Source organism: Juglans regia, chromosome 7 (assembly GCF_001411555.2).
Source record: "Juglans regia cultivar Chandler chromosome 7, Walnut 2.0, whole genome shotgun sequence".
NCBI classification, from domain to species: domain Eukaryota; kingdom Viridiplantae; phylum Streptophyta; class Magnoliopsida; order Fagales; family Juglandaceae; genus Juglans; species Juglans regia.
The window spans coordinates 50,719,740-50,736,019 of record NC_049907.1 but is presented as its reverse complement, the minus strand read 5'-3'; the positions used below and the strand labels follow the sequence as shown (position 1 = coordinate 50,736,019).

General features: G+C 33.7%; 1 protein-coding gene and 1 pseudogene across 1 annotated transcript; both read left to right on the top strand.

Annotated features, from left to right (window-relative positions):
- Nucleotides 1-10,610: 10,610 nt before the first annotated feature.
- Nucleotides 10,611-14,450, top strand: LOC108991931. Its single transcript, XM_018966358.2, has 3 exons — nucleotides 10,611-11,893; nucleotides 13,311-13,856; nucleotides 14,080-14,450. Exons 1-3 carry the CDS (start codon nucleotides 11,069-11,071, stop codon nucleotides 14,185-14,187), a joined length of 1,479 nt encoding a protein of 492 aa, XP_018821903.1. The 5' UTR covers nucleotides 10,611-11,068; the 3' UTR covers nucleotides 14,188-14,450.
- An 809-nt stretch (nucleotides 14,451-15,259) lies between these two features.
- Nucleotides 15,260-16,180, top strand: LOC108991788 (annotated as a pseudogene).
- The last annotated feature ends 100 nt before the right edge of the window (nucleotides 16,181-16,280 follow it).

Below are 16,280 nucleotides of genomic sequence, written 5' to 3'. Positions count from 1 at the left end.
TTATATTTTACCATCTTCCAGAGATTGATCTTATATTTAGGAAAAATTCTCACATTTTTTTAGTTAAAAAAATAATAAAAATATTATTATTAATTTTCTACTAAAAATATTATTTTTTATATATTTTACAATGAAATATTTCTTGTATTAGCCGGAAGCCGCAGCACACTAGTGCATTGAGTTTAAAAAAAAAAATTAACGTGAGGTGTGCTGCGACTTCTGACTGATGTACAAAACTACTCTTTTACAATTAACACATACTACAACTTCTATCATTTAACATGTGCTCAAAAATACTAATTTCATGTACTCAAATATTATCAATTTTATATATCAAAATGACCTATTTTATATATACACAAATTTCAACAACAGATATTAACATGTGCTAAAAAAGATTTTGTATCATTAACTTAATACAAACTATATGTATCAAAATAAACTTAATACAAATTTCATAAAGTTGATTTTGATACAAATTCATACACTTTAATACAAATTCATCCAAATTGTCTAGAATACAAATTTTTAGCACCAAAATCATAGCCATTCCACCACCAAAATTGATACAAATCAGATCCATAAATTTCCAAAAAACAAACAACAACCAGCAATGACAATGGAAGCAGCAACAGTACAAAAAATAATTTTTATTTGATAGCAACTAGCAGTACAACACTATCCAAAACATATCACCACACAATCAAAACACTTACAAAATCATCCAAAACCAAGCATATAACTATATACGAGATATTACCTTATTATTTTGTTCCTCGATAATTTTCATTTGAAGATAATGGAAATACTCTTGCTACACATAATTCATGGAATCAATATCCAATTTCATACTTTTCATATCAATTTTTCTCTTCTTAAGAGCTACTAATTCATATATATCTTCTTCAGCCTTAATTTCCATATCAAATTTCTTTTTTTAATAAATAGTAACTCAAATCTTTCATTGTCAAACTTCATCAATGTTTCTTTTCTCTCCATCATACAATTCATTATATCATCTTTCATTTGCCTTAAGGCTTCATTAAACTCGTTATCTTCTATTTCCTTGCATTTTATTTATTTCTCTTTTTTGTTCAGCCTTCTTACTCGGAGGTCTCTCATAATTCACGAGCATATTTTTCATATTTTCCCTTAAAGGTATTGAGTTTGGAGTGATACCTGAATGTGACACATTGTCTTTTCTTCTTATGAATTCCATGTGTGCTTGTCATTTTAGTTAGTGCCTCAAAAGATTCCAACGATGATCCATGTTGAAGTTAGTTTTTTGGGTCTCTCAGTACATAATCTCTGTCTTATCAATCTGCAAAATAGTGGAATAATCAGTATGCTTTGTCATTGTAAATACTTAATAATTAGAACAATAAAATATTAAAAAAATCATTATACATTGTCAAACTCAGTCACACCGCTTAGATGTATTCCTTCAACTTGGGCTATGGAACCACAAAATTTATTGACGCATTTTTGAATAGTTGACCACCGATTGGTCAAAAAGGGTACAGATCGTTATTGACTGTTAGGTTTTTTATGGGTTGAGTAGTAATCATAAATTCTACTTTACAATTGTGTGAAGGTTTGGTCAGTCTCTCGTATGAAATTTATACTAATGTTAAGCTAAACTGAAACGAATAGAATATCTTCCTCTACAATAAATGATACACTCTGTCGAATTTTTGTTTAGATGCCTTTTTTTTTTCCATTGGGGTTGTGTTGCTTGAACATCAACATTTGCATTATCCATAAGGGGGTTGTTAATACTACCCTCACCGCTTTCCAACAGTGTGGTGAATAATGTATCGTCATCAATTAAAGTGTTCATCATTCAACAAAAATATTGAAGGACAAAATTTTACTAACACAACACATTAAACAGTACCATTGTATCGAATGACAAAATGTTCATCCTTCAACAATATCAAGAATGTACTCATAGTCATATTAGCAATTAAAACATGCCAAACAGTTTCCAAACAGCTCCCAAGAGTCATTTTCGTTGACAAAACATTTTCACGAGTCATACCAAAATGTATATAATCATATAATTATATAATTAAGGATAACAAGACATAAGCTTAGCAAACATTTTGATTTCTATATCCTTTCACATCATTATTTGCAATATGGGATTTTGTGCATGGAGAACAACTTGGAGTAATTCATTAGAATATTCTCTTTATATCGTCACAAGTGTCTAAGGTAGAACAAATCACATTTCAAGGATGATAAATTTGAACATGCGGACTAATTATGTGGACAAGAAAAAAATGAAATAACATTTCCCCCAACAAAGTGAGGCACAGGTGAGTTATCAAGAATTTAGTTGACCTATTATTTGATGCTTGTAGCACTTTGTGAGGTAACTATTGCCCTACACGGCTAAAAAAATTATTTAGGATATGAAGAATTGTATAGTTACTCCATATTGGTAACACACTCATGGGCCACTCATGGATGCAACTTAACAGAGGTAAATATTTAGGATCATAGTATTTATGGTGATAAGTACACATATATACAGAGTCAGATATGTGCATCAGATCTTTGAGATGCTTTCACGTCCTTGTATCATTTCTGGATTCTCTAGGGATCAAGAAGTAGTTCAATATCTTATTCATTGAGCCAATATTTATGAGAGTTACATTTACTTGTGAACACAAAGTGTGCACCCAATTTCCCCTAACTCTGTTTTCTACCCTCATTTTGCTTAGAAGGCGATGGACATATTTTGTTCCTAAATTATTGAGAAAAGAACTACCACATCAAAAGACCACAGATAATACGAGCAAGAATTATTTACCAAAATATGCTCGAGAACTCGAGTGGAAGTCTCTTAACGATCATCCAAGAAGCAAGATTTGGATTTTGCCCTAATATATGGTATCAAAATGGAGAGAATTTGAGACTGGGAGGACGACAAAGGAGAAAGCACGAGTTAATGATCTGTGGATATCAAAAATAATCTTGTTGGTGGAGGGAGAGGGAGAGAGAGAGAGAGAGAACAAATTAATAAAATAACATTTGTAGAATGAATAGTACATCTGCAAACTTGTTGAAACACTATTCGTAGTTATGTAAAATTTTAGATATTTATAATCCAATACAGTCAAATTAAAGGTCATATTATACAAATATTTGTTTGCATTTGCATATAAAGACACCAATATCAATGCTCTTAGACAATCATTGTAAAGTGTTACTACGGTTTTATCATTAAAATTAACCAGGACTGCTACGATAACCATTATTCACAATTCACTTAAAACGTTATCATAAAATAATATTATTATAAAACTCAGACAAATTAAAACAAAAATAATTTATTAGATAGTAATAGTGAAATAGTGGTAATTTCATCGTGTCTCAAAATTAGTTAATTATGCAACTAACTTTGATTATCTTGAAGAATAATGCTTAGTCCACCGATTGTTTTTATTTATTATTTTTATTTGATAATTAATGAAATATTTTTTAATAATATTATGATTATTTTTTAAATAATGAAGGGTATAAAAAATGTATAAAAAAAGAAAAGAAAAAGGCTATTGGGCCTTATTGGTAGCACCCCTCGGTGGATTATCCACCGGTGGGTGGAACACCACTCTATCTTGAAATTTCTATATTTAGTTTGGTGATTTTCACGTTTACATATAAGAGTAATATTAGGTATAAGTCTTAAATAAATAAATTTTATATAAATAATTTGTAAAAAAATGGGTCTTTTTAATAAATAAAAGTTTTTTTTTTATACTTTTTAAAGTGACGTCTATTTTTTTACAAGAACTTGTGTGAAGTTTATTTATTTGAAATTTCTACAAATTATTTCACTATATTTAATCCTATTGAATAAAATATAAATATCACGTGTTCATTTCGGATTTTATTATGAAAATAAAGGAAAAGTAAGGATCTTAAGATTAAGATACCGCCTGTTCACCATCCATCTAATATCTCACATCTAATTCGGCCCAAAACGTGATGACAAATCATTCTGTGAGGGGCCGAGTTGGGGCTGGGCCTACAAAAGCCTATTGAAGTTCTATGTACACGTTCAGGTTGGTCAAAAGGAAAAGAGGCTGGATTTTCATTTAAATCCCAAAAAGCCATCCTCAACAATTAAATAACACACGCGATAATTATTTGGATTCTCACTTATTTTTGGTGATTATGGCCGTGATAGTGTTTCATGAATATGAAGATTGAGCAGCACGAATGACAAATTGTATCCCTATGCAAGTTATTATTCTTTAAACAATAATTCTATGTAAAATTCTTTACATGACCATTCACGTTATATAATTTAATTTAGAAAAATAAATTTTAAAAATTAGACTGAATAATTAAATTTATAATTGCACGCTCGAAGTTAACAACAAAGCAAACCAAGGAAAATTCTTAAATTAAGCAAGAAATAAAAATAAAAAGGAATAGTTAATACCCAGTCTTTTAATTAAAAAAACCTGCACGTACGTAAGGTGGATAAGAATATACCAATAGATTAATCTAACAACCATTAATCGATTTGACCAGGCGATTTTATCTTAGACTGGTACTGTTTGTTAGAATCTATTGCGGAGTAGTAAATATATTTTTCCTTTCTTTAATGAAAGTTTCATAACTTAAATCCTCATTTCCATTAGGATTACTGTTGATGTTGTGTTTCGCTACCCAAGCACTTTCTCGATAACCAAGTTCACACCACCTGCAACTAAGAAGAAAGGGCTTCAGTGACATCCGGGATCACTCCGATACCAAAGTCAATGAACAATCATCTAGTGATAAGAACAACTCTAAAAAATAGTAAGAACAATCAAAATTCAGAGAGAGACCTCCTGTAGAAATGATGATTGTTATTTATACATGATCCAAGTTCCGCTACTGAGAGAGATCGTGGCATGTCAGGTGTCAAACCTGCTATCACTCATTCTTGCTGTCACAGTATGTCAATATGTGGCTCAAGAGATCGTGACGTGTCAGCCTTGCTAGATTTGTTCTCCTGTTTTCTGCTAGGGTTGGGTGTCAAGTCGTGGGTGAGCCGTCCTTCATATATGGGGTGCGTTGTTACGTGTAGGGTCTCCTGACACATGCATTAAATGCAGCGTGCCTTGAGTTTGACGAGTTCATGACCGGGCACATTCAGCCGTCTACATGTAGTTGGGCGTCCTGTCTGGAGCCCTAAGGTAGAGCTCGGTAGGCTGTCAAATCCCAAGACGATCTCAATGGTATATCCGAGTTCGGTGCTAAAAGGCCTTTTCAGATAGATTTGCGGTTACGGGCTCGGCACGCGATCCTCTAACCTGGACTCTTAGCTTTCGGGAGGGTTTCGCATTTGGGCTTGGAGTTCTGTGACTTGGCTTCTTCAAACCTGAGCCCTTATGGAACGGACCCCTCCCTCATAATTACAATAAAATTTAAATGAATATTTTGAAATAAACAGATGGAGACACGTCATATATACCCATGCATGTGCACATATCAGCCATAGCCACACTCAGACCTTGCTAACTGTTAAGGAAAAAAGAGAGAAGAAAACAGCTCTTTAACCAGCGGCACGTCAGACAAAAATATATCAAGACTCTGTTGCACAAAAACAGGCTGTTCACAGCAACCGAGGACGCTAATTACCTCACTTTCCCTGGTCTCCACTGTGCACACCCTTTCTGAAGTACCCCGAGAAGAACACGGAGAATTCGCCACTAGAATCTTGTCCAAAGCATCCTTTTAACGGCAAAAATATATTGGGCAACATAAATTCCTTTTGTACTTAACAATGTATCCATTACTTTCACACCAATAACCCATTTAATGTCAAAGAAAAAAGTGATGTTTCATCAATGGAACTGTTATGGATTCCAAATTCAAGATTTAAAATATGTTTTGAATAGATTATTATTATTATTATTATTTTTTATATATTTTTAATCATCATAAATATTTTAAAAAAAAAATCACAACATCATTAAAAAATATTTTTTTAATCATTTGATAAAAAAAAAAAAAAAAATCCTATTCTAAACACATTTTAGATCCCAAATTTGAGACACAAAGTATTTTTCATTTTAAAATTCACTTCAGCTACATCGATTAAGCAGTAATTTGTTTTCACAATTCTTTTTAATTTATGTTATTTAATTTAATTATTATAATTATTTAAATTCTTACTTAAAATAAAATAAATAATTTAATTTTTATATGCGTATAAATACATTTTTTTATGATTTGCATAATATATATTTACTGCTATTGCTTTTGGTACTGTATACTGTTAGAATATTTTAAATATGGACTTCATTTGATTGCACATTTTATAAAACGGGTTAGACATATATATATAGCTCACAATGATATTTTGTTTTAACCCACTAAGTTGAGTGATCATTTGGGGTTTGTTGCACCTTAGTAATATAGGATTATATCCTATTTATATTGTGGTATAATTATATTGTGGTATAATTACGTATGTATGGCTAAACAAAATTCTTGTAGTGATATGTATATACACACTAAGAAAAACGAACAATTACGACAAGTTATTTGCGACAAAAATAACTATTGGTAATGAAAATAGACTTATCTTGACAAAAAATAACTGGCAGTACTAAATAAACAAATTTGTTGTAATGTAATATGTCTATGTATATATATGTGTTTTTATATTATATTATATGATATATATTATATATGATCAATTAGAAGATCCTGTCAGTTTAATTCAATTTTATACAGTGTAATCGAACAGAAAATCACTGTGAAATTAAGCAGTGCATCAAACAAAATCATAGAATTATTTACGAAGCGTGTGAATTTTTTGGGGGTGGAAGTGTTTTCTTTAGTACTTTTGTAATTGTACGTCACTCTTACCTGCATCATAATTAAACCTTCGGCTCAATATTAGATTGGATAGTATAGATTGCATGTGCACCTGCTAATTTGCTAGGGTCAATGCACCAAATCACATATTAATACGGGCCAGGGAGGTTCCTGTTCCTCGATGGTCAAGAGCCCTTAATCTGATAATATAGCATCTACATATATTTAAATATTAAAGGGAAATTAAGAAACTCTAGGTCAATCTTTCATGCATAATTCTAAAAACTAATTAAACAATCAAAGTGTAAGGAGATTTTCTTTACTTCACAAAGTCTACCGAGCTTCGACCTAATACCCGGCCACAAGATTCTAAGGCCACCCATGAAGCAAAGTGTCTGCCAGGGAAACAGATTAGCCTGACATCGCTCGACCACGCTCTGAACTTGAGAATTTGTACGAAACATTGTGGAAAAAAAAGGAGAACCCTTGATCCACTGACATAGGGACATCGACAGCTCACAAAGGATAAAAGTAAGGCTAGAGAATCATACTGTATTAATGGCACTACTACTAAGCTACATGCCACATTGATCATACTGTCGCAAAGCCACGCCACGTTAAAAGATTCTGAGAGGAGGAACAGTATGAAGTCTTAGAGATAGACACGATCTGTCTCTCTTTAAACTTATGGTATAAATAGCAAGTTTTAGGTACGAGAAACTCTCTATGATCCTTAGATTTGTGTACTTATTTGCAAGTTTTTAAGAAAATTTCAGCATAGGAGATTCCCTGGTCCTAAAGCCGCCCTTTTCTAGTTGTCTCATTTCTTATCTTTTGTAAGTCCAAGTTCTGAAGATTTGAATTGTCAGAATTTAACTTCAAGACGTGCGAAACACGATGTTAAAACAGAGAATAGACTTATATATAATAATTTTGTTATCACATGATTAACCTACCTCTGAAGCCTATATTGGCCTCACTTCATTAAATATATTTACAAATTTGTCTATTATAAATGAGACAAGTTGAAATAGTTTGTGAATAATAATAAAATTATTAATTAAAATTAGATAAAATAAAATAAGATAAAATGAGATGATTTTTATATCCAAACGAGCCATGTCCACAATGTCTTCTTTCTCAACTTGTGGAAGAAGTAAAGTTGAAAACAAAGAACACAACGTCTTCTGATCATTTAATGTTTATGACTTGATTACAAAACAACAAAAGAGATGACCTAGAAAACGGCTTTTTATTTGGGTAATTTATTATCGGTTCATAATGGAGTGTAAGAAACAATTAATTAGACATTTTTGCCGACTGAGGAACCGAGTGGGGTTTGATATAAATATATATATATATATATATATATTGCCTATCATTCTATACATTACATAATTTGTTTTTATTTTTTATTTTTATTTTTACTCATGTTAAATTAATTAAATTATTATACTCATCATTCCAACATGATCACATATTTGTTAAGAAAAAAATAAAAAATGTGTGCATGTTATGTGTGGTGTAAATAAGATGATGAATATAATTTTTATATATTATATTAACATGGCACTTAATGAATGGAACTGCAAATTATAAGTTTAATAGACATTTAAATTTTAATTATTAAAATTGAAAGACGTATATTAATTAGCCGATCGAGTGTTTTCTAGCTAGCGGACTGGATCAAAACAATGATTATAAATTAGTTTCCCTTCGATAGTTGATCTTCGATCTATGGCCACTTCTAAAGCTATATGCGCTCATATATATAGCTAGAATGACGCACTAATTTTTTAAAGCAACTCTCAAGCATATTAATTAGAGGTGGTCGACGCGAAGATGGCCGGGTCGGTCTGTGTCAGTGTCAATTGATTAAGAGCAGTGCTGCAGCCTGCATCTGGCGAGAGACGTAGCGCGAAAGTCTACCAAACAGATAAAATATATTTTTTTTTAATTTTTTTTATTTAATGTATTTTTTTAATTATTATAAATATTTATAAAATAAAATAAAATTTTACAATATTATTAAAAAAAAAACTTTTTTAATCACTAAAAAAAAAAAAAGAAGATTAAGCAATACATCTTCGGAACACATCTTCCGGTGATTTAACATTTCTGATTGATTAATCCCTGGAATATAATTTTATATGTGGACACAGATTTTCCTACCAATATTGCTGGTTTACCAATAGTCAGGAGCCACGGTTGTTAAATTGATCATACCCGTCAAGAACGGCCCAAATTTCCGTAGAATACTTCCATGCATGGGATATTTGATATTTGATATTTGATAGTCGATACAGTACATTTTTTTTTTTATAAAAATAAATTTATAAATTAACATGATTTTATACAATAAATTAAATATACTATATAATAAAAATAATTTTAATATCATATTAATTAAAATTATATCAATTTGTGAGATTTTTTCATGACTAAAATATTTCTTTCTAAAATGCATAATGGATCAAGGAGTAGGGTATTATGGCCACTAAGAGCATTGGTATTGGATTAGCCAAATACCTTTTCATCTTTAAATTTAGCAAACATCATCTATATTTGCTCCACATTGAATTAGTTAAATTGTTTTCATCTAAACTATAAGCTACAATAAATTCATTTTTCTTTTCAAATATGAAAAGAACTATAGCAAGTTTGAAAGTATTTTTTAAGATTATTATATTATAGATATGATATTTTTATTCATATGAGATTTTACTATCTATATATATATGAGATTATTATATTATAGATAGTTAGATTGTGAAAATAAAAATGAATATGATTTGTTGGAGGTTATTAAAGATTATGAAAATAAAATAAAAATTAATAATAAAATAAAAATAATAAAAATAATAAAATTTTATTATTATAGAGAGTGTGATGACTAATCCAATATAGACTTCGGTTGTGTTTAGATGTTGAAGTGAGTTGAGTTGAGTTGAGTTGAGATGATAAAATATTATTATAATATTATTTTTTAATATTAATATTATTTTAAGATTTAAAAAATTTGAATTATTTATTATATTTTGTATTGGAATTTAAAAAAGTTGTAATGATGAGTTGAGATTAATTTAGAATCCAAACGAAGCCTTCAAGTTTTGAATGATTAGCTAAATGTGAAAAAGTTACATATTAATTAAAATTTGAAGAATATGATAGCCAATCCAATGCTAATGCTCTAATTTCAGCCCCCTGTTTCACTGTCATCTTTAAAAAAAAAAAAAAAATCAGAGCACCAATTCAATCTTGACTCCAAATTTTAGGTCAGCCAATACATATGGTTCCTAATCTAATAAATCCATCACAGGCCCAATAATCCGTTTAATTTTTTTTTCCAGAAAATATAATCCGTTTAATTTTTTTTTTCCAGAAAATATAATCCGTTTAATTTTGATTAGTCATCAAACGGTGTTCTCTATTAGCTCGCATATTTATATTTTTTTTAAAGCTCGAATATTGTATTTTGGTTAGGCATTAGATACTCATAGAAATAGAATAGAAGGGAATCGACAACACGCATCAAAGTGCTGGACACTATACAAATATGCCCGTATCGTGCAAGGTACGGTGTAAATTCATGGTGCATGAAAATCCATTAATTAGTTTGAAAAAAGCCTTATATTTGTACCGCGCAGGAAAATAGCAATGAAATCGATCTCTTTGATCCCCTTACCATGAATACGACGACCTAATTAACGAAGTTATTTTTGAAAATACCCAAACTATTATCAGAATATTATCACTTGGCTAAAATCTGGTTTTGCTCCAGACATTTCAATACGTAAAGTCTTCTTCTTTTTTCAAGAAGGGAAAAAAAAAAAAAAACAGTACAATAACTACTTGCTATTTTCATTCAGTTTTCGTTATAGATCCTTCTGCTATCCAACTTATCGTGTTGGAACTAAAAGCCTTGACGATGACATCTTTCCATAACGCAGGAGACAACCGAGGTATCCGTAGAGGAAATCAAACGCAGAGAATCAGGATCTCGGGCTCTGGGCATAATTGAGAAAGTTACTTTTCCGGCCATGCTGGATGGTGTCAGCAATTGAGATTTTCTGGGGGTTTCATTAAACTTTCTGGGATGATCAGCACAAAACAAAGAGAATCTTGATGAAATCGCAACTTGAGAGGGGAAAGTTCCACTAATCATCATTCATCTGGGGTTCTAAGAAGCGCGCTTGAATTTTTTTTCTTCAACGCTCGAGAAAAAATTACAAAGGCGAAGATGAGTCGGACTCGCTCAGAACCGTGTCACGAACCGCTAAAAGCTTCAAAGTTGTTCGCTTTTCCAGAAAAGCTCTCCGATTTCTTCGTGCTCTTAATGCGATTAGGCCTCATAGTCTGCCTCGTCGCGTCGATTTCCCTCGCTCTCCACTCTGCCTTCTCGACCAGGACCCGGTGGTTCTCCTTCCCTGACCATTTATCCCGAAACGTATCTGACAGGAAATTCGGGCCCACCAACATCTCCCACCTCCTTTTCGGTCTCGCCGGCACGGTGCACACGTGGCCCAACCGCAGTCGGTACGGTGAGCTCTGGTGGGACACCAACACCACCCGCGGTTTCGTCTGGCTCGACGAGAAACCCGAAGAAAACGTATCCAGGCAAGGCGTAGTTTCCGTCCCGTACAGGGTATCGGAGGATTGGAGCAGGTTCAAATACTTGAGCTCCCAATCGGCCGTTCGGATTGCCCGGATTGTTTTGGAAAGTTACAAGCTCGGGTTACCGAACGTGCGGTGGTTCGTGATGGGAGACGATGATACGGTGTTTTTCACTGATAACTTAGTTTCGGTGTTGGCTAGTTATGATCACAATCAGATGTACTACATTGGAGGGAGTTCGGAGAGCGTGGAGCAAGACACGCTGCACTCGTACGATATGGCTTTCGGTGGCGGTGGATTCGCCATTAGTTTCCCACTTGCGGCTCAGCTGGTCAAAGTTTTCGACGGTTGTCTTGATCGGTACTACACTTTCTACGGCTCTGATCAGAGGGTGTGGGCATGTGTGAGCGAGCTCGGTGTGCCTCTCACCAAGCAGCGTGGGTTCCACCAGGTACGCTTTTTGTTTTCCTCTTGTCTTGTCTTTTAACACGTGGCGGGATGCAAGCGATTTTAAGGACGGAGTCATTATTAGTTATTATTTTTCTTTACTTTAACAAGGAAATGATATAATAACAATTATATCATAATTTATTTATAATTAAGTATTAAAAATTATTTTTTATATATTTTGAATTATTATTAAAATAATATTTTCGAATTAAAGTGAAAAAATTTAATATAAAATTATAAATAAATTAGAGAGAAGTTTGATGTATCATCGAACTTATTTAAGGCTTGATATATCTGTGAGTTGTTGTCACGTGTTAAATATTCCAATGTTTTGGTTGTTATTTGATGCCATCGCCTTGGCTACCGACAATTGGTTTTGGTTCTGGAAAAAAATCTTCTAATTACGAACTGGAGGCCGTGAGGAAGGAGAAGTTGATCTTACTATGTTTATTAAGAAAAATGTTTATATTATAAATAAATTTATAAATTTACATGATTCAAGATGTCACATCAAGTTTATAAATTTGATTTTTAATTTTTTATTATTTGTATAAATATTTTAATTGCAAATTTGTTTAATATGTTTATTTGGAAATCAAATTCGTGTAACAACTTCAAAAGATAAAGATGATTTGGTCTAACAAAGACTTGACTACCTGTCCGTGATATTTATTAGACGGGTGAGCAACGGCATAGTGAGTCATCAAATAGAACTATTATGGCATTGGGATCTTCGGATGTCAAAAGACATGACTCGTAGAGTCAAGTCTCAAGGCCGGAGAAACAAAGCCTACAAAAAATATATGAATCAGCATTTCTGTCTGCTGAACAAATAAATTTGTAAAGGATTTTAGATCTAACTCTGAACATGAAACAGAATATAAAATTTCTTACGGGGGTAGGTTTATTAACAAGACTGATATAAACTAGTCTTTGTCCTCGGATAGGTAACAGCATGCGCGCAGCATGCGTCTTATGACTTATTTGAACTCAATGGGAAAAAAAGCACTTGTTTGGTTTGTCATACATAGGTTTTTTTGTGTGGCCTTCGGACTGTTTCAGAGTAGTAGGGAGGAATTGGATTCGCCGTACGTACGTTTCAAAACTCCACATCCTTGACATGTCAAATAAAAATAAAAAAATAAATTTATCTGTCGTGTTCGCATGTGAAAAATATGTTGTCTACTTTTCTAGTACTTCAACTTGGACAATGGAAATTGAATGTTTTGATAATTTGTCTTTTTGGATTTCTTCTCAGCATTAACTGTCAATATGCCGCGGGCTCATTATCACTGGTGATTATGCATGTTGAACAATTATGTTCATGTGGATGATGTCACTAATTAATTAATCACGTCCCATTTGTGTGCTTGTTTGTTTGTCTGGATATTATATGTTGGATATTCTATTTTTCTCAGTTTGATATCAGAGGGGATCCGTTTGGTATTCTATCAGCACACCCATTAGCACCACTTCTGTCGCTCCACCACCTTGACAACTTGGAACCCATGTTTCCCAACCAGACTCAAATAGAGTCGGTGGAATCCCTCATGCGCGCATACCGGATCGACCCTAGACGAATCCTACAGCAAAGTTTTTGCTACAACCACAGGCGTAAATGGTCAGTAACCATTGCATGGGGATACACTGTTCAGATCTACGCGTCATTGTTGACGGCTAAGGATTTGCAGACGCCACTGTTGACCTTCAAGACATGGCGGAGTTGGAGTGATGGACCTTTCACCTTCAATACCCGACCCATGAGTTCTGACCCGTGTGGACAACCTATTACTTATTTTCTGGACAAGGTTCAGGAGGTGGGGAGGAGTGGGACTCTGACTACTTATAAGAGGTTTGTGGCTAAGATCGGGAATAGTTGTGGTACAGCAGACTATGCCCGGGCCATGGCAGTGCAGAGTATTAAAGTCGCCTCATTGAAGATGGACCTAGAGCATTGGAGGAAGGTGACAACCTAAAACTTAAATATTAACTATACTGAGAACTCTTTATAAGAAATACAGAAGAGAAGGAATGTTTTAATTTCCTCCTTCAAACGCATTATCTGCATGTGCTGTACATGTGGAGAATTGAAATAATATTAGCTAGGTTTCACCTGATCACCTGTTGTTCTAGAGAGTGAAATAATTAATAGTGGACTAACCCTTTGTAATTTTACTGTGTGAGCAGGCACCGCGCAGACAATGTTGTGAGATTATGGATCGGGGAACGGTGAAGGATAGCAGCTTGAGGATTAGGATTAGGAAGTGCAGGCCCTGGGAAACTATAACCATATAGCTAGATATAGGAGCTTTTTATATAATTAGGTCAGCCCGAGCTTCACTTTTGTAAATTTGCAGTTTACTACTTACGTAATGAAGATATGCAGACACAGAAAATAATTAGGCAGAGCGGCGGCCAAGTTTTAGAGAATCACTTTGTTACTAGCAGATCAGCAGCGCGCAGCTGATTTGTGCAGAGAAATGAGACTTAACTAGAGCGCGCAGCTAGCTGTATTGTATGCCGGTCTATAATCTAAATGATCCAACAATTGACATTCACTGGTATGTATGATATTTTTGCATTGGTCGACTGCAACTTCTTATGATGGAAGGCATTCCGTACTGAGGTGGTAGTTCGTATTTTCGGGTTACGTTTGTATCATGTCAAATTATGAATATTGAACTATATAAATCAACCCGAACCTGACCCAATGTCAAACTTAATTTCAAATCATAACTTGACTCGTTTAGATAACGGGTCGTGTCGTGTCACCCGTTTTGATCTGTTAAATAATTAATTAAAAATATGTCAACATAACACGATTCATTTAAATTTGTTTCGTATAACTAATTTGAGTTGAAGTACTAATATGCATAACTAATTTGACCTGATTAATATAATTTCACATAAAAAATTAAAATTTATATTTATTAGTAGCCACTATCTTTTAAAAAATAAGGCTACCTGCTAACAAAAAAAATCAATTTTTTTAAAATTTTAAAATATAATTAAATCAATATTATAAATTCTACATTAACAAATATGAACATAGTTCTATAATTATAATCTCAACAATAAAAATATAAGCATATTGAACAATAGTACTTTAACAATTTAATAATAAGAAAAATGCTGAATGCAGTCGCCTTCGTGCAAACGGGACGTAAACGGTTCTGACGTGGAAAAAAAAAACTTAAACGCACCGTTTCGAAAAAAACTAAACGCACGTGGCCACAGTTTCCCTCTCCCTAGTTTCTCTCCTCAGTTTCTTCAGTTTAATGCGTTTGAGGAGCTCGAACATTCCACGAAGCGCAGCCTCCTCCCTTCCTCGACAGGGCGTCCAGGGTACAGTCATTCCGTCAATAGCATGTCCCTCCCCTCTGCATCTACACGAGGCTTCCCTCCTCAGACTGAAACTGAGGCATTTACGATTCAAGCCATCCCTCCCTTCGTCGTTCGGTTGTGATTCATTCATTATATGTTCATTTTCCCCTAGTTTGGTTTTGATTGCTGCGTATTTTTTCCCTGAGTTGGTTTCGTATTTGGCCCTCTACCTCTTCACAGTTGAAGCTTTCAACATAACCCCTTTTCCATAGATAAATCTAACTAAATAAAAAAACTATAGCTTTGTGACTCTCTCTCTCGTTGTGCGCCATCTTTCATTTTCTCGTTTGCCTCCCAGAGCTCTTCAACCTATATTTTTGCTCATTTGATTTTTGTTAATTTTCTTAATTTCTGACTAAAATTCTGATTATAGGTGAGTGGGTACGATCGTATGAGAGTGTACTGTAGTGGATTCGAGGAGCTCAATATGGATCTATTTAGGAAGTGTATGGAGCCTGTGGAGAAGTGTTTAAGGGATGCGAAGATGGACAAGAGCACCGTCCATGACATTGTTCTTGTCGGAGGTTCTACTAGGATTCCCAAAGTGCAGCAGCTGTTGCAGGACTTCTTCAATGGAAAGGAGCTTTGCAAGAGCATTAACCCAGATGAAGCAGTCGCCTATGGTGCTGCTGTTGAGGCTGCGATCTTGACTGGCGAGGGTAATGAGTAGGTTCAGGATCTGTTACTATTGGATGTCACCCCTTTATCCCTTGGTTTGGAAACTGCTGGAGGTGTGATGACTGTGTTGATTCCAAGAAATACCACCATCCCCACCAAGAAGGAGCAGGTGTTCTCCACCTACTCAGACAATCAACCAGGTGTCTTGATCCAGGTTTATGAGGGTGAGAGAACAAGGACCAGGGACAACAATTTGCTATGGCAAAGAAGTCCAAACCCAAGATGAAACCGATAGAGCTTAAAATGCTGCCATAGCAAACAAAGTTTAGATCTGAGAGGAACAACACCACGAAGCCGAAGATGACTGACTAGAGCACGAAAGAAAG